Source organism: Martes martes (assembly GCF_963455335.1).
Source record: "Martes martes genome assembly, chromosome: 7".
Lineage (NCBI taxonomy): Eukaryota > Metazoa > Chordata > Mammalia > Carnivora > Mustelidae > Martes > Martes martes.
Window position 1 is genome coordinate 115,457,944 of NC_137894.1, and position 26,332 is coordinate 115,484,275.

The window sequence follows — 26,332 nt, forward strand, 5'->3', positions numbered from 1 at the left end:
CATGGGTAATTCCAATACCCAATCTCCTCTTTCTCTTTATTGCTATAAATACTTCCATTGGCTAGTCTTCAGGTATACTTGCTTTTACTTCTGGGTGCATGGAATGTCCTGCGTGAGGGCTTGGGAGATAGGCGGGAGACTCTCTTGATAGCAGGCTCACTGAAAGAAGTCCCGGGGGTGGGGGGTGCGCCTGGGTGGCTCAGTGGGTTAAGCCTCTGCCTTCAGCTCAGGTCATGATCTCAGGGTCCTGGGATTGAGCCCCACATCGGGTTCTCTGCTCAGCAGGGAGTCTGCTTCCTCCTCTCTCCCTCTCTCTCTGCCTGCCTCTCTGCCTACTTGCGACCTCTATATGTCTCTATACGTCAAATAAATAAATAAAATCTTTAAAAAAAAAAAAAGTCTATGGGTTCTTCATTGTCCTGCAAACTAATATGAATGCTGATGCTAATGCTGCTATATTCTGCTAGTGCCTGGGAGCATTCTTCACAGGGCTCTGAGCCATTCCATTTCAGAGTCTCACCAGTTTCTGGAGTCACCTTTTGTAACTGAGTTGGAGAATTTCAGGTATGACAAATCCTATGGTGATAACCAAAGAAATTAAACAGTAGAATCAAATCCAGGGGATATAAAGAGAAGAGTTAGCAGGCCTCTTGAGGGACTAAGTACAAAGGTAGAGGGAAAAAAGTCAAAATGACTCAACTTTTCATCTCAACTATTAGAAAATGGCTTTGGACTGACTTGTTTTGCAGATACCTCATTACAAATCTTTATTAACCAACTGTGCATCTCAACCAAAAGAAGCATTCTTTGACACCAATCTCGAAAAAGGGTGAGAGGAGACCTGGCAGCTGTGGTAGAGAACAAGGAAAGGCTATATTGGTACTGGTCACCCTCCCCTCTCCCGGACCTGATTTCCCTCCCTTAGATCGAAGCAGTCTCAGGAGCTGTGGTCTTCTTTTTCAAGACAGATTTGCATGGTGAGTGACAGGACATTAATACCCCTTTTTAGGCCACGATTTAGTACATTCTAGGCCTCTTTTTTTTAAGTAGCCCAACTTGGAGCCCCATCCTAGGACCTTGGGATCATGATCTGAGCCCAAGGCAGATGCTGAACTGACTGGGCCACCCAGGTGCCCCTAGACACCAGTTTTATAGTGTTCCACTCCACAAGTCCCCTCCTATCAACACCTGCCTTCATTGCAAAGGCTGATTTTCAGGAGAGGAGTTTTCTCTCAGTGGCTCAAGTTCTTTTTCTTACCTAGAGAGGGGAAAAATGCATAAAGTAGAAATAAAAACATTTCGGCTGGCTAGATTGTACTTACTTCGACAACAGCACCACCAGCTATTACGTAGAGAGTTTTAGAAGGGAGGTAAGAGTGATGGCAATGAATCCAGTTGATTTTTTCCATAAATTATTTCATGTTTGGTTTGGGGATCAAGTAATAATGTAAATAAATTTAATTATGTCTTACCACATCAAAAGTGGACAAAATTGCTGTCATGCCTGGAGGCTTGAAATTATTGCATTTTACTTTTCAGAGAAAACGGTTTTATTTTTATAATTTTCCTTTTGTTTGCAAAAGATAAAAGTTTCCGCCTATTCTTTGTTAAGCACCTCTTTGTATCTGGCAGTGAGGAAGGAAGTTCCCAACTTCTGATTTTAAGACAGAAAAATCCCACATCCTGGGAAACCCCTCAGTAGTGGTCACGCTGTCAGGTGCTTTTCCTAATAGATGGGTGTAACTCAAACTGCATTTCCAGGTTTGAGATGAGATTCCTGGTGATGTTAAGCACCTGAACTTGCCATAATGGTGGCCGCTAGACACATGTAGCTACTGAGCACTTGCAATGTGCCTAGTGCAAATAAACTGAATATTAAACTTTAATTTTAAATTTAAAAATTAATATTTTGGAAAAAACTGTTTGAAATAACTTGAATATGTGAATCTACTTTTACAATTGTAAATTTAATAAACTCTAAATACAGATTAGGTATTTCCAATGAAAACTTAGCTTCCAAGTAGAAATTTACACCAGGGGTAAAACACACATCGCATCTTGAATTTAGAACAAAAAAAGGGAATGTAAAAAATATTAATTTTATATTGATGATTAATGTTTTTAAGATACTGCATTCAAGAAAATACGATATTAAAACACAAATTTCAGCAGTTTCTTTGTACTTTTTCAAATATTGGCTCCTGCAAAATTTTAAATTACATGTGGCTCATTTTATTTCTAGTGGACAGCAATGACCTCGACAGCCTGGCAAACAGTAAAAGCCCCCTAAACGGCAGCTCTTACTTGCGTGAGAATGAGAATTTGGAATGAGACTGGTTCCTTTGTGAAGATTAGCAGTGCTTAACATCTCACGTTGAGAATTACTCATCCTGATTACACAATATCATATTCTTAACTGGTCTCGTGAGCCCTTCGAGTTCCTTTTTGCAACATGGAGGACTAGAAAAGAACAGTTCTGGTAAAGAATAAAGGACTGGTGGTAGCAGCTAGACTGTAAGCTGAGGTTTTAGTCCGTCCCTTCGGGCTTGGTGCCAGCCGTCGCGTTTCTAGACTCGCCACACCGGCGCGTGCCTCATGGCGGCTCCCAGGCCCTGCGGCTGCCCTCGCCATGCAAACCTGTGGCCTTTCCCGGAAGCTTTTCCATTTCTCCCCAAAGGAGAAACACCTGAAGTCCGCGAGGCTCTGGCGCCTCCCCAGCAATGCGCCCCAGGTCTAGGAGAGAACACTCGTGGACAGGGAGGGGGAGCCGCCGCGGGAGAGCCCCACACCGACGTGGCCCAGCGCCTCGAGGGCAGACAGAGGCTGCAGCCACTGGACAGCGAGAGAAGACGCCAGCCCCAGGAGCCCGCGACGCCAGGCGCGCGGCGGGCAGGCGCGCTGAGGACGGGGGCGGGCTCCACGCCCCTTTCGAATCCCCGAGCGGGGCTGATGACGAACACAGGGCGCGACGGCGCACACGCTGCCCCGCGCTCGCACGACGGTGCGTGCAGGGAGCGCGAGGGAGCCCCGGGCCGTCACCGGCGCGACCAGCGTTCCGCCTCCTCCGCTCCCTGCGCTCCCGCCACCTCGGCAACTCGGCGTCCGCCTCCCGCCTCCGTCCGAGGCCTCCGCCGCAGCGAGGCTCCGGGCCTCGCTCCTGTCTCTTTAAATGGTGGGGCCAACGGGCCGCCCCTGCAGCTGCTGCCTGGGTGGCCCCGCGCGCCGCTATTGAGGGGCGAACCAAGATGGCGGCGGCTTTGGCTGTGTGAGGAAGACGGAAGAGGCGGTGGCAGCAGCGAAGGAAAAGGGACTTCCAGGAGGCAGGAGCGCTCGTGCGCCTGGGGGCCCTCGGAGTCTCCCGCCCATTGGCAGCAGTTGCAGCAGGAGCAGGCGCCCCTCGGCTTGGGACATTTGAAGCAGGCGAGCAGAGCGGAGCCACTGGCTGCGGTGGCAGGGCCAGGTATAAGGAAGGAAAACATGGCGGCGGCGGCCTGAGGAGGCGGCGGCGGCGCGGGAAGCGGCTTCGTGGAGATCATGGCGGAGGCGGGAGCAGGGCAGTGACAAGCGCCCCGAGTTGCTACCGCATAGGGCCGGAGGCTGTGAAGCGCTGCGCGCCCCTTTCGGGGCGGTCGGGCTACTCGGGCTTGGACAATAGCGCCGAGGAGTCGGAGGCGAGGAAAGACCGGGGCCCAGAGCTCGGGCCCGGGAGCGGGCCATGCGGGCGGCCCCGCGGCCCCGCGACGGCCAGCGGCGGCAGTGAGGCCCAGGAGTTCTCCGCTTGCGGGCATCCTCCCGCCTTGGCTCCCGCGTGTTCCGGCCCCCTTCCTGGGCGACTCCAGCGGGGCCTTTGCCCCGGTCCCCGGGCGGCACGATGACCGACACCCGGCGGCGGGTGAAGGTTTACACGCTCAATGAGGACCGGCAGTGGGACGACCGGGGCACCGGGCATGTGTCGTCCGGCTACGTGGAGCGGCTGAAGGGCATGTCCCTGCTTGTCAGGGCCGAGAGCGATGGTAAGTGAAGCCCCTTGGGGTGGGTCCCTTGCCTTCCTCCACGGCTCCCGGGCCACATCCCTGGTTTTTGAGGGCTAGTGGTCGGCTAAGAGAACGGAGGCGGCGACTGGGGCTGGGGGTGGCTGCCGCCGTGGGGGAGGGCGGGCCACCAGCACCCCAGTTCTCTCGGAGCTAGCTGCACGGAGAGCGCTCGAAATGTCTTTCTTCCCAGCGCCTGGTAGCAGTTGCGGGGACGAGGGGAGCCCAGCACGTTGGAGCTGTGCTGCCTGGGCGTGTGGAGAGGTCGGGGGCCTGGGATCGGGAGCCCGGACTGTGCTGTTCTTTTGCACCAGAGTGACCTTGAGAAAGGCACTGATTAATCCGATCACTCATCTGTAAAGCAGGCGTGAAACTTTCTCGCAGCGAAGAAAGTTCTTAGGTGTTTCACTCTTTGGTGAACGTTTTGCTGTGCCCCCACCCTCCACCCCACCCCCCCGCCGCCCCTTTAAACTATTTTTCTGGTACATCTTTTTGATCCTGTCGCAGGCTGGCAACACCGGTTCATGGATCTGGCAACTGCATTCGGCAGAGAAAATGCTTCTTTGCCTTGAGAGGATAGATTCGTGTTTCCCAGTGTTGTCTTTTTCACTAATAATGCAGAATTTTGTGTCGAGTTGGTGTAAACGGCTTGCAACTGTGGAACTATTTTATGCGAGCTTTTTTGATTACTTAAATGTATAATCACAGTTTGGTTCAGTTAACAGGTTGGGGGGAGAAGCTGGCAGATAACTTTAAAACCTTTATCTGCCATAGTACCAGTGCTTCACGTATTTTGAAATAGCCTCAAGATTCAAAAGACCCAGTTGTTTGAAAATATGTGTTTCAGATTTTTCCAAACTTTGTTTAGGGTTTGCCAGCCACTTCCCTCTGTGGCATACCTTGGATTTTGCTTAAAATGTTCACATCATGTGAATGTATTTGCGAATTGTTTCTTCTGAATTGGAAAACCTGTCTTGTTACATTAGTCTCTAATTTCACGCTAGCTATTTCAGTTTATAACAATTGTATTTGTTCTGTATCTGAATTAATTACAATTCAAGGAATTTTTTAAAGGTTTTATTTATTTATTTGTCAGAGAGAGAGTGAGAGAGCACAAGCAGAGGGAGTCGTAGGCAGAGGGAGAAGCAGGCTCCCTGCTGAGCAAGGAGCGCAGTGGGGGGACTGGATCCCAGGACACTGGAATCCTGACTTGAGCCAAAGGAGACACCCAACCGGCCCAGCCACCCAGGCAGGCATCCCTCCTCTCAATGAATTTTAAGTGTATTTTTAATCCAGAACTCCGATTTCCATGAAAAACAAACAAGACTCACCTTTCTGTAATTAAAGACTCTAGGGACATCGATTTTCAATTTGAATTGGAAAGTTGTAATTTAGAGTTATATTGTCCACGGGTTATCTTTATAAGGCTACCCCCAAATAACTTAATTGGAGATAAATTATTTCCTATCAGAGGGATTTAAAGGATTTTGAATACACTGAGTATATTTTTCTGAGGCCTATTGCCTCTTAAAAATACAAGTTTGAAAGTGTCAGGTGCTTTTGTATGTTTCTGTCACATGTCACCAGCTACTCTCACATACCCTCCTTTGCGTGTTTGGAAAACTTTTTATATAATGAGCGAAAACTATGGGCTTTGTAGGTTCAGTTAACTTTTAGATGAAAGTATGTGTAGGTTTGAGATCAGTTCTTTTAAATCTCTTAACACGAATAACTGTCAGATCACATATTTAATTGGACTCGTTATACAGAGTCCATTGTTTACAGTATTTTTAAGCATGAAGTTTTGACGTCATATTCTAGGGAATCCTACTCTAATAACCTACTAATGTAGGGATCTGGGGTTTTTTCCCCCCATTTTTATTTTTACCACTTTGGAAATAGCCCCTAAACTCCCACCTTCCCTTGGGAAAGTTGGGACTCTGCAGTGAAATAGGTTGAATGGTAAAAGCAAAAGGCCTTAATTTTTTATCTATTAATTTTATTTATTTTTACTTATTGATAGAGAGATGAAATAAATGTAACTGATGTGCCCTTGTTAATTTAAGATATAAGGAAAACTAAATCCAAAGAGTGGGCTTAGAAGGTTGCAGCATACTTAGATGAAGTACTGTCATAAATGATCTCTAGTTTGATGATAATTTTTTTTTTCTAACAGGAAAACTCCAAATAGGAATGATAATCAAAATTTATCGAGTGTCTACTGTGCTAGAGACTCTTTACTTGTATCTACTGATATAGGTACTGTTATTAGCCATATTTTGCAGATGGGGAAACAGGTTCAGACAGTTAGCCTATGGGTGAGATTGTTATTAATTGGTATCATTAACTATTTACGGTGTGTTTTAAACTCCCTTATTGCTGTCCACTTGAGTTTGCTGCTTTATACTTAAAGGCTCAAGGTTTATCTCAAAGAACATGAAAAGAATTTTTAGCCTAAAGATATTTAAAATTACAGTGTATCTTAAAGCCACATGGAGTTTTTGTGTGGACTGCTAGTTTGGGTCGTTCATTATTTTATGCTTCTCCCATTCTCCATTATAGGATAATTGAGAATTTTCTTTTTATTGTGGTGAGCAAAGTGGAAAGTATTTCTGATTTTCCATAAAATGAGTCATTTATCTTGTTAGAGGTGCTTATAAACTAAATCGAAAATCAGAAAGGCAGTTTCTGAATGAAAGTACTTGCTTGTGGCCTCCCCATTAACAGGGCACATCTTTCTGAGTAAGTGCCTTTCTCCTCTGAACTGGATGGTTTGGCATATCTGTAGCCCACCTTGCCTTGGAGGAAAGAGATGTTCTTGCAAGCAACTGAGCCCATTCTCTAGGTTGCATCCTTGTTTACTAGGTTCCTACTGGCAAAAGTGTATTGTAGGAACATAGCCCTTTCTTTAATGAAGATAGATTACCTCATTTCTCAGGATTTTGTCATAGCCAGCTACCTGCAAAGTTCCATCTTCCAAAAAAAAATTACTTGGAATTGTTTTTTTCTTTCAGTTTATAATGTGCCTGTTAAATTGCACGAAGGGTAATAATGTCATCCCTTACTTGCTTTGTCATTTTATGTTCAAATCATTCTACTATTGCATTATGGTTTTTACCACTTCTACCTTCCAATTTTAGAATTGATAAAGACTTCGGAATTTCTCCACACACTGAAGGATGTCTTTTTAACATAAAATCATATCCATGCTCTTTATTCTGGTTTACTTGCCAGGCATCAAGGATAGTGTTCTTGTATTTGGTTTTTACCTTTAGTTTTATAAAGTAATTTTTATATTTCAGATAGTTTCATGTATTATCTGAGTTGCCTATTTCCAAGTTTAAAAGGTTAAATTTTCAGTGTTATTTGAGGCATGAAGAAAATGAGGCATGGGGAAATATTTTTGTTAAAGTTAACACTGCTAGCTAATGGTAAAAACTAGAATCCTTTACCTCTGCCTCTTGTAGAACTTGGTTATAGGTAGTGCCTCACCCCCACTATAATTAGAAAAGGAGGTTAGAACACTTTAGGTTGAAAGCCTGGTTTGTTTTGCTTTGTTTGGGCTGTTGTGGTGAAAGAAATGAGCAGAGATAAGTATCAGCAATTTTTTTTTCTCTTACAAATTAGTAAGCAGTATAGAATCTTGCATACAGTAAGCATTCCAGATTTAGCTACTGAGAAGACCTCAGTGTCAGTACTGGGAGAAATACTTAACTTCGAAAAGTTCATTTAAACCCTTTCTTTTTCTTCTCATGTAGACCTGCTTTGTAGAAAATTACTAGGCCTAGGGTAAGCAAACCCTTACTTAACCATCTTCTGTGTGTGGTAACTTCTGGCAGTTCGAAGTCCATCAGCCACTCTGGGTATAGGTGATAGGGCCTGAGTGTAGTGAAGGCCTGACACAGGCAGGGGACCTTTTAATGTAGGGCTAGCCCCCCTCCCCCCACGCTGAGCCTTCATTTCAGTTTTTAAATGCTGTGTGTAATCGTGAGCCACAAAATTAGGAGAGTGAACACGGACTAGGCTTAAAGCCTACCCTGGTGTACTGTCCAGATGATATTTTGGACTTCGATTAATTCATTTTTGATGATTTTTTTCTTCCCATTAATGAAGCACAGTACTTAGGCTGCTGCCCTTATTTTGAGCATTAATAAGGACAATATACCAGCGATGCCTAGATATTGTGACAGAGCTGGACCTAGTCCTTCTGAAATCCTTAAGTATTTATCCAAATCTAAACTAAGATCAGGACCTGTATTTGTTTAACTACTTGAATCTGATTGGTTGATAGGTTGATATTGGACATAGAACCATAAAAGTTATAGAAACTCAGTATCTCATTTCTCCAGTGAAAGGGAGTGATATCTTCTAAACAAGTGAAATTTCTTGCTAAAAAACACTGTATCAGAAAGATTAAAAATCTTAACAGTTTTCTTGGAATGTTTCCTAAATATTATATACTAAAATGTTTTTCTTAAGCAGTCTAATAAAACTGTTAGCCTTTCGTTCTAATGTGTTTCTGGATTATTGTTATCATTACTAATTTCTCTACTGTTTAACAGCACAGTGATGCTTGTGAATAAGAGAAACAAGTATTGAGTGCTGGTTATGTAGTAGATGCTGGGATAGGCACTTTAATATGAGTTTTTAGTTAATGTAGCAACCCTCTGAGGTGTTATTTTTTTCTAACCTTGTCTTCATGTATTGATAATTTGATTGGGTAGTTCTGTGATCTTTTTTTTCCTGCACTCAGCCAGAAATCTAGGTTTTGTCTTTTTTTTTTTTTTTTTTAATGTACAGTCTTTCCATTTTAAAATGTTTGCACAAATTCAGCATATGAGTATGTGTGTTAAGACTACGACTCAAATAAGCTGTCTGCTGGCTGGATCCAGGCTACAGGCTCTAGTTGCAGTTCTTGGATTTAAACACTTTTGGAATGATACTTCACTCAGGACTACCAGCTACTTATCACCCTACTCCCTGGAGGTGTTTGTTTTGATAGAGGTGTGTTGGGGATTCGCAACAGAATACAAGAAAAGTTCTCCTATTTCATTTTACAGGAAGAACAAACATGTTGTGAAGCAGGGAGGGAACATTTTTAATGACTGAAAATCGTGTATACTCGTAGTTGTACTAAGTGTTTTATTGTCCATCTTTCTTGCTTATCCATGTTTGACAGCTTTTACTTGCAGTTGTCTTGGTGATGTTTTGAGTGCATTTTCCCTCCTGTACCGTTGTTCCCCCACTTTTTGAGTATACAGACCTCCTTTTTGTCTATTTGGGGCATCTATCTATGTGAGGATACACAGATCTGTCATCGAAGAGTAGCACAGTATTTCACTGTATATATTTAATTCACACAGTACACTGTTGGTAGCATTATTTCTGAAACCTTCCTCAGGATACCTTTATACTCTTAGAATTGGAGATTCTCAAAAGCTTTTATTTATGTGGGTTGTATCTACTGATATTTGCCACATTAGACTTTAATTCTTTAAAAAGCTTTTATGTCAGCATTTAGTGAGAAGAGTGTTACTGTTTTACACTTTTACAAATCTCTTTAATGTCTGGTTTCATTTTTTTAAAAAAGGATTCTTAACCCTCTGCATTCAATTGTTTGTAATAACACAGTATAGACACTGAGAATAAACAAGGGTGGAAAGGCAAATAACTTTTTAGTAGTAATACTTTGAAAATAGTTTTGATTTTCCAGACTCCCTGAGGTCGCACACGTTGAGAAGAGCTGGCATAGAGATTGTTTCTAGATGTTTACCATTACACTGCTAGTGACTTATTTGTTCATATACTTGGCACTGTGAGATGTAGGCTAATTTCCTAGAACTGTTGGACCAAAGGGGACTATTTTAAAAGCTGATAGAGAAAGATAAAATGGCCTCAAAAAGTTGTTCTGATTGTAGTTTTGGTAATAGTAAACAAGAATTAAGGACCCTCTTTATTTTTTGAAGAAGTATGTGTATAAATATGAGCTTGTAGGCCTATCAGAGCTTCTGTGAAACAGACTTAAAAGCGCTTACTGTGTGGGAGTCCTCTAGTTTCCCGGAAGACGGTTGATTCTGCTAGTGGTCTGAGTGAACAGATTCTCCAGTGACAAAGTGAATTACATGTATTGATGCATTCCCCTTAGTTTGGTCACTGTCTTAACTGTTTCTTTGTTTCTCCATATTTCCTTTCCAAGGGTTTAGGTTGAAAGTGGGAAGCCCTTTCTCAAGTCTTGATACTGGAATTTGCTGTGTAGGCTTGTCTTTCTCTGGTCTGTGTGATGGCATGTCTTTGTCAAATGGTGAGGAGGAGGTGTTATAGAGAGGGTGAGAGTGAGTTCTTGGGGGATAAGGGCATCTGTTTCATTGGAGAGGATGGGTATGTTTTTCAAATAAGTTTGGGTGGGGGCTGTTGTGCATATGTGCTTCAGTTATTAAACTAAACCTGCCCTGTATCAAAAGTTTGTGTTCCCCTTAATGAGAACCATCTCTACCTCCTGTGATGTTGCTTAAGGTCTGCTGCTAAGGATCATCTTCTTCATTTCTCCCCTTTTGTCTCTGTTACCATGATAAATGCCTCTCACCTACAGTTGAACTCTACATCCCCAGCCATACCCATATATTACGAGGATGGAATTGCTGTTCCCAGTATTGTAGCTGTAGCAACTGATACAAGTGAACTTGTTGGGAGAAAGGATTATGTTAGTGCATATTAACACTCAGCTGGATCTTTTTCCATTGATTGGTAAAGCACTGATAACTTGATCCAGTAGAAACTAAGAGATGGGGAAAGGGAACCTAGTAGATGGCATAGAAATAAAACTAGAAATGTGTCTTTATTATTATTCTCGCCCCCAAACTAAAAGGCAGTTTCACATGCTCCAGCCTACCAAGTCCTAGGGAGCATGGTGTTTGGGGACCAGAGCTGGACTTCCTAAGGTGGTGCCTTTGGTCTGTCATGTGTTTCAGGAGAGATACTTCCTCTTAACATCTTGAATGACCCAGTAAAGAAAAACTCATCAACACCAGAAGCTTCCAGTTATCTACTTATTTCTTGTTTTAGCTAGGGGTTTGGGAGGGCACACTTCCCAAGCTTTCAGTTTCGGATTTTTCCTTTCTAATTACTCTGACCCTGTAACTTTATGGAGAGTTTTGAAGCAAATGCCAAAGGGATTGGTACTTGAAAAATAATAGTTAATACCCCTGCTGGTTTTTGTTTTGTTTTAGTAGCAGCCAAGTTAGGTATGTGTTTTTCTTTCCTTTTTTTCTTTTAAGTATGCTCCACATCCAGCATAGAGCCCAGTGTGGAGTTTGAACTCTTGACCTTGAGACCAAGACATGAGATGAGATCAACGGTTCATGCTTAACCAACCAGCCACCCAGACAGAGCCACCCAGGCGCTCTGTCCTTTTCTCTTTTAATTGAAGTATAGTTGACACACAGTGTTTGAGATGTGTTTCTTGAAAGTACAGTTTGAACTGATAACTTCACCCCTGTGCCTTATGTTGTTTACCCCTACTCATTAAAAAAAATAGTTTTGAAGTGTAATAGATCAAGAAATTACACAAATGGTAAGTATTCAACTTGGTGAATTTTCACAAAATAACCAGCACTCTGGAAGCCTGCTTCATGTCCCTTCACAGTCACTATCTCCCCCTGCCTGCTAGCACCATAGATTAATTTTTGCTACCCTTTGAACTTTATGTAAATAGAATTACATGGTATATATTTTTCTCTGAGGTTTCTTGCATTCATGTTGCATTCATGTATTTGGTTCATTCATTAATATTTATAATATGGTATTCCACTGTATGAATATTTATACCTTTTTTAAATTAATGTTTCACACATGCTATATATAATTCACTCATTCAAAGTGTATAATTCATTGTTTTTTAGTATATTCACAGGGTCATGTAGCTATCACCGCAATTTTTTTAATTATTTAAGTAATCTCTACACCCAGCATGGGGCTCAGACTTAACAACCCTGAGATCAAGAGTTGTATGTTCTATTGGCTGAGCCAGCCAGGCACCCCACCACAATCTAATTTTAGAATACTTTGTTCTCTCTGAAAGAAATCATGTACCCATAAGCAGTCACTACCCATTCACTCCCCCTTTCCTCCCCAAACAACCACTAATCAATACATGTTCTCTAATTTGCACACTGTACATTTTATTTTTTTTCACACTGTACATTTTATATAAAAACAGTCATATAATACATACTCTTTTGTGACTGGCTTCTTTCACTTGTAATGTTTTCAAAGTTCATCCAGCATGTACTTCTTTGTGTGTAGCTGAATAGTATTCATTAGGTTTTGGACATTTGGATTGTTCGCACTTTTTTGCTATTAGAAATGCTGCTAAGAACATGTACATATATTTGTGTGAGCGTATGTTTTCATTTCTCTTGGGTATACACCTAGGAGTGGAATTGCTGGTAACTAGCAATTGAGTAACTGCCAAACTGTTTTCCAGAGTGGATGCCTTTTTATATACCCACAAGCAAAATGTATGAGGTTTCCAATTTCTCCGTGTAGTTGGCAACACTTATTATTGGCAGCACTGTCTTTGACTGTAAGCATCTTAGCAGGTGTTAAACGGTATCTTATTTGTGGTTTTGATTCGTATTTCCTTGACAACTAATGATGTTGAGCATCTTTTCATATGTTCACCGTCCATTTGTGTGTCTTTTTTGAAGAAATAGCTGTTCAGAACTATTGCCCGTTTTTAAATTTGGTTGTCTTTTTAAGTTGTTAGAGATCTGTATACAAATTCCTTACCAGATACGTGATTTACAGATACTTTCTCCCATTCTGTGGGTTGTCTTTTCACACTCTCAATGGTATTATTTGTAGCACAGATTTTTATTTTGAACATATTCATTTATCATTTATCAGTGATGTCCAGGATTTTATTTTGGGTAGGTTTGCTTTTGTGAGGTTTCACTTTTAAAGAGGCTTACTTAGTTTGGTTCTAGGACACTAGACCTTTTGCATCTTCTGACTGTTACAAAGTAATCCAGTTGTTTCATTCTACTGTTTTTGTAGTTTTCTAAAGATGGATTGTTTTTCAGGATGTGATAATATTTCAAAGTGGTTTTTTTGAGATGTATTTTCTCCTAGAAACCACATATTGAATGTATGCCACAAAAAGTAAGTTTGATCTTAATGTAACTAACATATTCTCATTTCACTGGGAAATGTTTGCAATTTCTGTTCTTGTATATAGAAAAAACTGGAAGGATATTCAAGAAGAAAGTTGGAGACTTAATCCTTTTGAGAGACTCTAGATATTGAGTTCATTTGCTTGTTGCTTTTTCTTGTTATGACTGTATCACTGGACAACTCTTGATAATTACCAAAGGAAAAAAATCCGTTAATAGTGCATAAAGAAAATTGAAGCACTGGAAATTTGTTTTTAATTAATAAGGCAAAGGTTGGGAGAAGAGGAGGAAGATTAAAACAAATTTCCTCTAGAATATGAGGATACTTGTCTGAGTGAGCCAGCAATAGTTTAAAAAAAAAGTTTTAAAATAGTTTTAAAAAATAGTTTAAAAATCATTTTAAAAAAGCCTAAAAGGAATGGAGTGTTGGGGGGTACAGGTGGGAAAAATATGGAGACTGTTTGGTTACCTTAAGTATAGAAAGAATAAAAGACACATTTGGAATTATTTTACCTGTGCTTGAGGAGGATTTGAGTGAAGTGGGAGGGTGTTCCCAAATTAAGTCCTCACATCTTGGTAAATGGCTGAAATTGTATTGCATTCGGTATCACTTAGCACTGTTCTGAGCACAGAGGAGTAGAATAGTCAGTAAATTGCCAGCTGAGACAGTATCATTAGATTAGTAAATGAATTTTAACATAAAGGCAGACTAATTTGGGAATGTAAAGAAGCACCCTTTTCTGAGCTGCTTAGCTGCTATTTGGAATTGGAAAGTAATGGTGACATGTAGTAGGAAAAGAAATGAAAGATTTGAATGAAGGACAGCTGCAGAGAAAATTTGCTGCTGCTTAAGCATTTTGGGCCAGTTCTTGTCTTTAGATAGTACTTTGGGGATGAAGTGGAACTAGAGTGAGGGGAGAGGCATAAAAGCTGGTCTTAAGATTTGCACTTTGTTATAAAGCAGTAGTTATTTTCTAAATATCACAAGTCTTACGGCCAGGGAAAAGACAAAAATACGCAAAATAAAATCAGCTGACTATAGGAAAAAAATTGATTATTTGAAGATGAAGTGTGATAATTCTGGAACAGACATAAGAGACTTTTTGAAGGTGAAGTGTAATATTTGGATGTACTGGGGTGATGGATCGTATCCAAGTCATAATGTATGTCAGGGATTTAAACTCAGGTCACCTGGCTTCCTGCAGTGCCCTTTCACTACCCTGTGCTGCCTGTAAGTTGTTGGATCTCTATTACCATCCAGTCCTTTACTCTTCAGATGATCGTGTCTTTGTTAAAAGTAAACTGCATAAAGCAAGCATTTCTTGGATTACAAGTTTTATTATATTTAAATGTGTTTTTAAACATACTATTTCCTTAACTGAAGTTACATGTGTATCGAGTGGTCAGGAAAGGAGGAAGTGTGTGTGTATATGGTGGAATGTAATTATGCTGCTTTGCAATGGCATAATGGAATGTTTTGTTTTTCTGTTTCCCAGGTTCTCTACTTTTAGAATCCAAAATAAATCCTAACACTGCATATCAGAAACAACAGGTAAAATTTTGAAGATGTTGTTTTACCTTGTATATTATCCTCTCAGTTGGGTGATTAAATGAAAATTTGCCACCGATTCCTTAACAGTGAAAAATTTAAAACAGGTTACAACATACTTTCCCAGCCTGATTCTAAAATGTGATTTTAGCCAAACTCTGTGGTGTATAAAGCAATCATTTTATTTTAAACTTTAAAAAAATTACTTCAAATTAAGCTAAGTTTTTGCTCCAGATACTCTTAAAACCAAGACTTAATTCTCAAAAGTTAAAACTAAAACAATAGTTTTCTTGTTTCTACTTAAAGAATAAAAAGTGACCACTGATGTAATAATCAGCTATTAACACAACAAAGTGGTAGAAACTACTTCCTTTGCTATTGTAGATGCTAGTGCAGAAGGGACATTTCTGTCCCTATACAGCAACCCAGTGTAGGTAAAAATCTGATTTGTTACATAACCTGAATAGGACCTTATAATAATATGATGATAGACTAACGATGCAGTTTATTAAGGCATCTTTCAGTTTTAGTACACTCTTTCTTGTACCCTACGGATGAACAAGCAATATCTGAAAGTAAATCTTTCTCTACTTAGTAGGGCAACTAGCACTATCATCAGAAGGTATTTATTCAGAACACGAACACACACACACACACACACACACACACACACATACACATATACTGACTGCTCTATCAAGCCAGTGAAGGCAATATCAGTCCCCTCAGTGCCCTGAAGGTACAGAAATAAATTTAGAATAAAGAATATTACTAGCACATTCATATGTATATATTACTGTTACTCTATAAATAAATTATAAAATGCTTTGCTTCATCATTGACCATTAAAATACTACTATAAGGAAGTTAGTGTTGCGTTTATTTTGTACATTAGATGATCCCTAAAGATTGTGACTAGCTTCAGGTCACACAGATAGTAAATAGGAAAGCTGTTACTAACTCCGCTAAGTCTGCTTAATGGTGATTGCTTGTCCAAAAAACATTTGGTACAATATAAAATATTTTCTTGATAGTGTAACGGTCTGCTAATACTTTGCATGTAGTGTTTTTAAGAAAACTGTTTGGTTTGATTGGAATGGCTGGAAACTACAGTATTTTGTCTTTGATATTCTAGACTTAAATACATAAATTCGTGTTTTGAGGCTTCAGTCAGTTGAAGAGTAAAAGCCCATCCAAAGAAAAAGAAAAGATCAAGTCTGTTTTGAGGATGAATGAAGAAATCCCTGTGTCTTAAGCTGTAGGTTGTTGGATGGTAAATAGGATGCTTTGGTGAAAATTAGACTCCTTAGGGAAAACAGAAGAGCAGTTCCTAAAATTTTCAAAATTCTAAATTTGTCAAATGGGCATTTAAGAGTTTATATCTAATTGTGTCCTGTTTTAAGCCTACATATGATTCTGAATTTACATTGTACCAGCATTAATTGCTTACACTTGTTTTAAATCTAACTTACTACCAATGTGATACTGGTTTTAGTTTCAGTGGGTCTTTATCACCAGTTTTCACAACTGTATGTATTATACCCATTTTAAAGATGAAGAAACAGACTCAGGGAGGCTACACGGCTGACTCATTTCTTACATGTTGATCTTAACAATGTTTTATGTTGGTTTTTTTTTTTAAGATTTTATTTGTTAGAGTTTAACTGACTGAGCCACCTAAGCATCCCTTGATCTTACAGTGTTAATGTAAATTATTTTGAGTTTGAACAGCTGCTTAGTCACTGTAGAATGGATGCCTGCTATCCATGATCTCTAGAAGTTCATGAAGATAGTAAACAGGGTCTTTGATCTCGTGTTTAAAATTCTGAATAAAAATTGTGGATTTATTCTATTAGTAATGCTGTACAGCCCAGTCAAATGATCATTTATTTACTTTCAGCTGATATCCCGTTTAGTTCAGTGAGAGACTACTCGTCCTTATTGTTGACAGTTACATAATTGAAAAGAATTAATATGCAGTTTAGCAAACAAAATCAGGGGATCCATTTGTGTACAATAAGAGGTATCTTATTGGAAACTACCTCCATGTAGACATATTTTTTAAAGTACCTTAAAGCTGGTCTAGTCCTGTTTCCTTCTTAATGTGTAGGAACTTTTATCAGCCCTATAGATGCTCACCTAGAGTTTGCCTGGCTCCTTTCAGTTACTTATTAGATTGAATTATTTTTCCTTTATATAGTACTCATAATCCCTCTAACTCTGACTTCTAGTTCTTCTCTTTGGACCAGCCAGGAAAACTGCTATATGATCATTGTTATGTTAGGCTTCTTTTTATTTATTTTTTAGTATTTTATTTATTTATTTAGAGCATGTGTGCACATGAGCTGGAGGGGCAGAAGGAGAGGAAAAGGAATCTCAGGCACGTTCTGCACTGAGTGCGGAGCCTGATGAAGGGCTTATTACGACCCTGAGCTCATGACCTAAGCCGAAACCAAGAGTCAGACACCTTACTGACTCCACCACCCAGGAGAGCCCCAGACTTCTTTTTTTTTAAATGTAACTCTCCCTAGTACCACTCAGTATTTCACATAGAAGATGATTCACAAACCCCTCTCAATGAGTGGGCTCTTATTTGAAATAGTTGATGGCTCTGAAACAGTATATATGTTTATTTTACTGTCAGTAAGTTTAAAAAGATACCTTAGATCCTGTAAATATTTTTGTGATAATGATGCATATTGTAGTATACAGACTGTACTACAGGAAATATAAAATAGTGTCAGTACTGTTAGTGTAGTGTCTTGCAGAGATTACATGTTAATAAAAACTGTTGAACTGTTCATTACACTTACTATCATTAAATAAAAGTCTCTCTGAACAGGAGTAAAGGGGCAGTGGGTGGCAGGAGCATCTTGCTTCTTCAACCATAGCACTTTGGTGAAAGTTTAAAAAAAACTGTCACTCAGGTAAATCTCATTTATTACAGATTTAGCAGATAATTTCATGGGCCTCGTGTGTCTCAGGTAAACAACATTCAATGTGGATAATAGATGAGAGAAGGGGTTTTAGTTATTAATCCCACATTCCTGACATGCCCTGGTTATTGAATGCTCACACTTCCTCTCTGGGCAATTTGACTAGAGCATAACATGTAATCTAATATGCAAGCAAAGAATTGATACATTGTTCAGTTTGTATCTTTCAGTACATTTAGATTGGTCACTTTGTAGTGCTTTTTATATTCTGGTTAACTTCTCCTTAAGGAAAACATTGTTTTCATTTTATAGGGTGAACAGAGCTAGGTGTGAAAAGGCATTGTCAATCACAGTATCAATGTTGCTTAGTACTGTTCTCAATTTTTTGTTGCTTTTTTCATTTGCCTTGTACTTCGAAGAAGTTTGTGATAGTTAATGGATGTTAATCAGACCTTTTTTTTTTTTCCCTCTCAAGGACACTTTGATTGTGTGGTCTGAAGCAGAAAATTATGACTTGGCTCTTAGCTTTCAAGAAAAAGCTGGATGTGATGAAATTTGGGAGAAAATATGTCAGGTAATTTTAAGAACTAGAAAATCAATATGCTATCTAAGTATTTTGGGTTTTTTGCTGTCCTTTTTAGCTAATGCCCAAGATTTTAAATAAATAGCATTTCATATTGATCTCTTAAATTCATTATTGTCTGTGAAAAGTTGATTTATAGGAAAGTACAATTTACTGACACCAGACTGTCCAGCCACGACCTTTGCTGAACTTCTGTATCTAGCTGCCTTTGAGAGCTCTGTCATAAGTGGTCACTGGTATCTCAGATTTAGTAGTCCAGAACCAAACTTAATCTCCCCTACACCTGTTCATTCTCCCATCTTTCTCATCTCAGTCAATGTCATCCAATTGCTGAAACCAGAAACTTGGAGGTTTTATTTATCCTTCCTTCATCACTTAATCCATTCATTCTTTCAGTTTTATAACTCTTAAATCCATTTACTTATCCTTGTTTTCACTGCTAACGCAGCTTACTAAGCCACCATCATTTCTTGGCCTGGTTTATTGCTTTCATCTTGACTGGTCTTCCCAAATCCATACCACAGATAGAGGATCTTTTTTAAAATGCCAATTTTTAAATATCACTTTATTCAGTAACTTCTTGTGACTCAACTATCTCTTCAGTCTCATCTTACATGTTCTCAGTTGATTCTGGAATTTCCTAGTGTCTCTAGTACCTTGGACTAGTGACATAATCTCCACAGTCTTGTTGGGTATGCATTTATTATGCACTCTGCATTTATTATATGCTAAAGCCATTGGCTCTTGTTACAGACTAATTTAAATCAATGTCTCCTAAGGACAGTTTCTCTATCTCCACATTTATTCTAATTAGAGAATAATCTTCAGATTTTTTTTCTCTTTTAAGATTTGAGAGAGTGAGTGTACACATGAGAGAGGGGGGAGGGGTGGGGGAGAGAATCCCAGGCAGACTCTCCACTGAGCATGGAGCCTGACATGGGCCAAACCCACAGCTGAATCCCACAGCAAATCTGAGGAGTTGGACCTCCAACCGACTGAGTCACCCAGGTGCCCCCTTCAGCAGATTCTTTAATTCACTGGTTCTCAAGTGTGGTCCTCAGACCAGCACCGTGAGCTGGGAACTGACAGAAATGTAAATTCTGGGACCCCCATCCTGGATCTACTGAATCAGAAATTCTGTGAGTAGGTCCCAGTAATTGTATTTGAATTATACTTGAATTAGCCCTCTAGGTCAGACTTCTTTGTAGAAGGCGAGATAGTAAATAATTTTAGGCCTTGTGGGCCACACAGCTGAATAGCTATTCAACTCCGCTATTGTATTACGAAAGTAGCCATACATAACATATAAATAAACAGCCATGGTTCTCTTCCAGTAAAATTTTATTTATGAAAATTGGTGGTGGGCCATGTTTGGCTCTAGTTTGTCAATTCCTGCTTTAGCTGATTCTCATGCACCCTGAAGCTTGAGATCCACTGCCTTAATAAAGCTATGTGTCCTTGAGGCACAATGTTTCCTTACCTCATAGAATTTATTTCTGCTAGATTGTCTACTCAGCTATATTTTTCATATAGTAACCTGCCTGTCGAACTTCCCTTTCCTTCTGCTATGAAGGATTAGGTTTGTATCTGAATGCCTCTTCATACTTGTTTTTTGCTTGCATTCCCATACAGTTGTATTTACAGCCTGCCTCTAGATTTGTGTCCTGTGGAGTTCTCCCATAGAAAGAGAAGAGATTGAGGAGCTTGGGTATGCTAAAAGCACCCATTGCTCATATAGATCTTGTTCTCCTTCACTTCTCTGAGTCGAACAATCCCACCCTGGACACAGTCTTCTATTAAGCCAATATTTAACTCACACCTGGACTCAGTGCATTGCTGTCAGGCCTGGCTCTCCTTTAGTAAATTGTCGGATCTTTACTATACTTTTCCTTAGTCTGTAGTTCTTCATTTACACTTGGGGCACAGGTAGTAGTAGTTCTATACTTTCTCTAGAGTAACTTAACTAGGAATCACTGGCTGTTTTGTTATTTTCTATCTAATCTTACTTGTGCACACTTTATATTCAAGATGTTGTTTTGTACCAATCTTTTATGATACTATCTGCACTTACCAATTTTTAGATCCTGCCTTGTTCTAGAGAATTCATTACGTTTTGCTCTTTGAGGTCTTAACATGTCTTTTTTTTAAAATTTCTTTTTTATTTTTTATTTTTAAATATTTTATTTATTTATTTGACAGAGAGAGATCACAAGTAGGCAGAGAGGCAGGCAGCGGGGGCGGGGGGGAGCAGGCTCCCCACCAAGCAGAGAGCTTGGTGTGGGGCTCGATCCCAGGACCCTGGGATCATGACCTGAGCTGAAGGCAGAGGCTCAACCCACTGAGCCACCCAGGTGCCCCTTAACATGTCTTTTTATTTCTTGAACTCTACTGGTCGTTTTTTGATCCAGAAACAGCAGAAAGTGTCTCCATTTTCCAGTATCTTCCTTGATAGTAGTTACTAGGTCTGGGTGTATCTCTTTCTTTTATAGACCTTTCATGGCCTTCACTTTCTCATTTTCTTCATATCTGTCCAGACAGACTGCTAAGACTTGCTAACCTTTCTCTTAAGGAAGACTGTCTTCTAGCTTATTCTCCCTTTTGTTTTCATTCTTCCATTGCTCCATTCAGTAAGACTGAAACGTATTTGTCAAATCATTACAATTCCACTTTAATTCCCTGAGCATATCAGATTCCAAGAAAATCCTAACCACAGGCCTTTTTGATGACTTTCCTAGCCTTCATATTTGTAAATAAGCTAAAAAAAGATAGCATTTTCATTACAGTAAGGGCTCTTGTCCCTTTACATTTGGCTTTTTAATCAAATGCTATCACATTTCTTTAGGTAAAGCCATAGATTGAGTTCCAGGAATCTAAAGCTGTATTGAGAATTTATATCGTTAACAGTTTGAGAGCCAGCCTGAGACCATGCCAGGTACAAACTGTGAATGTGCCTAGTTGCCTTTCGGTGGTACTGCCCACTGGGTTAAGGTCAAGACATTATCAACTTGCAACATATTTCAAGAACTATTCCAGGCCTCTTCCTTCCAGTATCCATTAACAATCTCTCTTAACCATGCTAAGCAATTTAAGTTTCTTGGCCATTTCATGTACATCATAATTTTTCCATTTTCCATTTCTTTAGCATTCACCTTGGCCTGCTTTAGGCAGTCTCAAATTATAGGCCAACATAGCAAAACTCATTTTATTTCAGAATAAGTCCTTGACTTTTGGGTAAAAATATTCTTTTATCTCAAAATGTATTTGTGAAGACTTCTAAGTTATGTTTTTATCATTAGAGCCCCTGTCCTGACATAAAGTTGAGGTTTATGACAAACTTTTAGAGCTTCTGGGGGTGATCGTGAAAGCTACAGGTTTGGGTGAACAGAAGGGAAAACTTCTGGGGGGGGGGTTTGGTTACTTTGGGTAGATTTTCTTAGAGAATTTATTGTATTATGCTCTGCTACATGTATGTTGCAGTTACTTTTTATATGGTTTCATTTTTGTGTGAGGACACTTATTTCCCACAGTTTTCTTACTCATATTTTTGGGCCACCAGCCAGCATTCACAGCACTTCGGTGACCCACTTTGGTCCAGAAGCAGTTTGTACATATTCTTTGGGATTTGCTTTCTGGAATTGATGTTAAAATTTTCCTTGTTGCTTACAATTACATGTATATTCTGTGATCACAACATTATGATGTTTAATATTTAATTGAATTTTACTTAAATTTTGAAGGGTTTGGTGGTGGCTATCCTGGAATATGGCACTAGGGTTCTTACAACATCTCATATTCATCTAAGAATATCATTTAGATTTGCTTGATTATATTCTGTCAGCTATCATAAATCTTATTTAATAGGTTCAAGGAAAGGACCCTTCAGTGGACATCACTCAGGACCTTGTAGATGAATCTGAAGAGGAGCGTTTTGATGATATGTCATCACCAGGTTTAGAATTGCCATCTTGTGAATTAAGTCGCCTTGAGGAAATTGCCGAACTTGTGGCATCATCTTTACCTTCCCCCCTGCGTCGTGAAAAACTTGCACTAGCACTGGAAAATGAGGGTTATATTAAAAAGCTCTTGGAGCTTTTTCATGTGTGTGAGGATTTGGAAAATATTGAAGGACTGCACCACTTGTATGAAATTATCAAAGGCATCTTCCTCTTGAATCGAACTGCTCTTTTTGAAGTTATGTTCTCTGAGGAATGTATAATGGACGTCATTGGATGCTTAGAATATGATCCTGCTTTATCACAGCCACGAAAACACAGGGAATTTCTAACAAAAACAGCCAAGTTTAAAGAAGTGATTCCCATATCAGATCCTGAGCTGAAACAAAAAATTCATCAGACATACAGAGTTCAGTATATCCAAGATATGGTTCTACCTACCCCTTCAGTCTTTGAAGAAAATATGTTATCAACACTTCACTCCTTTATCTTTTTCAATAAGGTAGAAATTGTTGGTATGTTACAGGTGAGTTAGATCAATTTTTTCCATACTTAAAAGATACCTTCTTGATTGATACCATTTAAACTGTTAATTGATTCAGCAGAAGTAATTTCGTTCCTTTTAAGTACCTAATTTGAGTTTTGATTTATGTCTGAAGGTATGTATTTGGTTGATATTAGAAAAGATTACAATATATAATACTGTGGGACCAGAAGGTTGTTTTGTTTCCATCAGGGAACATAAATGTGAGAAGTCTAGCTTGACGAAATTACAGGGGAATGAATGGTCTTAACAAAATGATGAATGTAGAATTTTAGATACATTAATTTTTCAGTTATGCATAGAATAGATTCAAAGGGAAGGTTAAAATGAAGAAACCAAGAAGTATGTCATTAAATATAGAATATAAATTCTGTAGAATTGGTAGCACTGCCAGATCATTATATATTAAACACCTAGTGTTAGGGTCAAGGGAATATAGTAGATACTGGCAAATTATAGTTGAAGGTCTCCTTGCCAGAAGGCATGCTTTTGTACCAGAGTAGTGTATGGAGAAGTTGGATGTGAATATGAGTTACAGCTCCACCTGTCACAACAGCTATGTGCTACTTGGGCAACTTTCTTAACTTCTTAAAGCTTCAGTTCTCTGATTTGAAGGATGGTGCTATTAGTATCAACTCTATAAAGTCATCTGAAGATTAAAGATCATGCATGAACATTATGCAACACTCTTGAGTATTTTTTATTTTTTTTTTTAGAGCATGCAGGTGTGTGAGTGCAGGTGGCGGGAGGGGCAGGCAGAAAGAGAATCTTAAGCAGGCTCCACATCCAGCAGAGAGCCTGACTCGGGGCTGAAGGCAGGCTTGATCTCACAACCTGAGATCATGATCTGAGCCAGAATCAAGAGTTGGGCACTTAACCTACTGAGCCACCCAGGCACCCCAAGCATTATTTCAAAATATCTGTTGTAATTGTTATATTAAACTCTAGATTTTCTTTCTACAGTACGCTGAGTCTCTTAGGTTTAGTGTTCTGGGTGCTTGCATCAGAATTGCCAGGGTGTAACGTTCCCTGGATTCTGCACAAAACACGAAATCTATAGCTGGCCAGTAGTCTGTTTGTAAGACACCCCCGCCGCCCCACCCCGCCAAAGTCAGAGGACCTCTTAGTATATTATCCCATAATGTAGGAATAAGTTTGTTCTAACTAGAACTTTAAAGTTGGTGTGGTGTAAAGATTTGTGAGTTGCACACTTCCCATGTTTTTTATTTCTTTGATGCTCATGATACTGAAGAATAACAGATGATATGACTTGGGAGACCTTTCCTCAGATCTATAAATAAAATAATTATTTGAAATCTGGATTTATTAAAGGAGGCAAATAAATGTCAGTAGGAGCTGTTTGGTAACACATTATGAATAAAGCGGTAAGCTTAACTTGTATGGCTGTTCCTTTTTAGAAAGTTGCTGTCTTTTCAGAGTCCCTGCCTTTGACATCTTAAAACATAAACAAAACATGAATTCGGATAGAAAAGCACATATTGCATGGAGCACTGGATGTGGTGCATAAACAATGAATCTTGGAACATGAAAAATAAAATGTTTTTAAAAAGAAAGAAAGAAAGACTAGTTTTACTAACACTGCTGTCCTGAAGCTAGGAATAATTCCAGTTCATGTTGACCAATTTGATGTGCTTTTCCTATTCATTTAAGACAGGCATGTAAACAAATCGTATAGGCAATACAGTCTAGTAAGGACAGTAGTATCTCTATACAGATTATTGTGATTGATAATGGAGGAGGGAAAAGGTTTTGGTACTGTTATTCTTTGATAAGAATCTTGTTTTTACTGGCTAACCTAGTAAGCCTTTGTTCTAGTCCACTTTTGATTCCTAGTTTCCTTGGATAGTCCTGAGTGTGTCTGATCCTTCAGCGCCACATGATTCTCCTTTTGTTGTGCAGGGACTTGTCACTTGTTTGTTTTCTTAGTCTTCATACCTGTGAACTGCCAGTTTTACTTATTAAGTATGAATAATTTCAAGTCTTTGTTTCCCTACATTATGCTTTGTAAAATCCTGGCTGCCCATGCTGTACTTGATACTGTTTTCTTGATACAGGTACTTCTTTCCAAAGTGCTGCTAGGAAGGAGAGAGAATTTTATAAATTTTGTGACAACAGGTGATGGAGATATAATTTAAAGCAGGTTCTTACCCCCTTGCATACACAATCATACCCTCCCTTTACTGTTAATTGCTCTATACGTAATACTGTTAAACATCCTTTTTTTGTTTTTTTTAAAGTTCTTATTCTTTCAACTTCTGTACCTCAAATGCAGCAGTTCAGAGACTCTTTTTTAGTAGTTTGATTTCCAGTTGGTGGGATATATTAGATCTGGGATGCATCTTGAAATTGCATGCCATTTGAATTATGGCCTATTTGTACATTTTAGAAAAAGTAAAAATAGAAATAACCATTTTAATATCACAGAAAATATTTCCAAAGAATCTGCAACAGTGAATATGGAGTTTATAATCTAGTGAGAGATTACATACACACATATACATCTATACATATGAGGATATATTTAGACTTAGGCATGTCTGTAGGGCTGAAATAGTGCTGAATCTAGTACTAGTTAAGATAGTATGGAATTAAGTATAACACTGTTTTGGTTAGAAATAGTGATGGAAGAAATTTGAATAGATTATCAGGAAGGTCTCTGCCACCTCCTGTGGTTGGTCTTTGGGTAAATTTCTTAAATCTGTCTCAATTATACAATGAGTAAGATAACATCTGAGGTTCTTTCCAAGTTTTTTATTGACTTAACCCAGATTAGTATCCTAGGAGAGTACCTCTTTAATCTTTTTCAAAATAATGCTTATTAAATTCTGTGTGTCTGTCTCTATGAGATATTGTCAGATAATAGGTCTTTTAAAGCTCTGCATTTAGCTTTTTAAATAATTGAATCCTTTTCTGTGTCTTTAAAATGTGAAAGGTTATCTTAATTTTTACCTTCATTTGAGAGGTTGTAGAACCTTAGTCTCTAAAGGTAAGATTTTAAAACTAAGTGAGGGGTTTGCAAAGTATGGCCCATACCTGTTTTTATAAATAAAGTTTTATTTGAACATAGCCACACTCATTTGCATATTGTCTGTGGACGTTTCCTACTGTAATAACAGTTGTATAGTTGTGGTAGAGACCATATGGTTCACAAAGCCTTATATACTCACAATGTGGCCTTTAAATAAACTTAGGAAATAAGGCCTTGCCAGCATACAAAGAGTAACCTTCCTGTATAAATCCCTAGTTTATTCTTTAATAGTTTCGTTTTTCCTTTTCTGTTTTAAATACTGTTGCCAATACCATGTTTTCTTCTTCCAGTTAGTGCAATTTATATTCTACAGTATCTGAAAATTATGTTTTAATACACTCTTATCATTAGCATAAGTTTATCCTTTGATTTAACAGGAGGATGAAAAATTTCTGACAGATTTGTTTGCACAACTAACAGATGAAGCAACAGATGAGGAAAAAAGACAGGAATTGGTAAGACATTTGATACTTATGAAAGACACAAGACTAAAACAACAGATCTTTTATATATTCAT

At 39.1% G+C, this 26,332-nt stretch overlaps 1 protein-coding gene across 2 annotated transcripts in view; it reads left to right on the forward strand.

The window, feature by feature from the left end:
• The first annotated feature begins 3,018 nt into the window (after positions 1-3,018).
• The window catches only part of PPP4R3A (protein phosphatase 4 regulatory subunit 3A), a 37,086-nt gene continuing 13,772 nt past the window's right edge, over positions 3,019-26,332 (forward strand). For both annotated transcript variants that reach the window (XM_080809126.1, XM_080809127.1), the window contains exons 1-5: positions 3,019-4,013; positions 14,698-14,753; positions 18,162-18,260; positions 22,131-22,748; positions 26,193-26,270. In XM_080809126.1, coding sequence (XP_080665252.1) covers positions 3,872-4,013; positions 14,698-14,753; positions 18,162-18,260; positions 22,131-22,748; positions 26,193-26,270 — 993 coding nt within the window. In that variant the 5' untranslated portion in view covers positions 3,019-3,871. The remainder of the gene's footprint in view (positions 4,014-14,697; positions 14,754-18,161; positions 18,261-22,130; positions 22,749-26,192; positions 26,271-26,332) is intronic.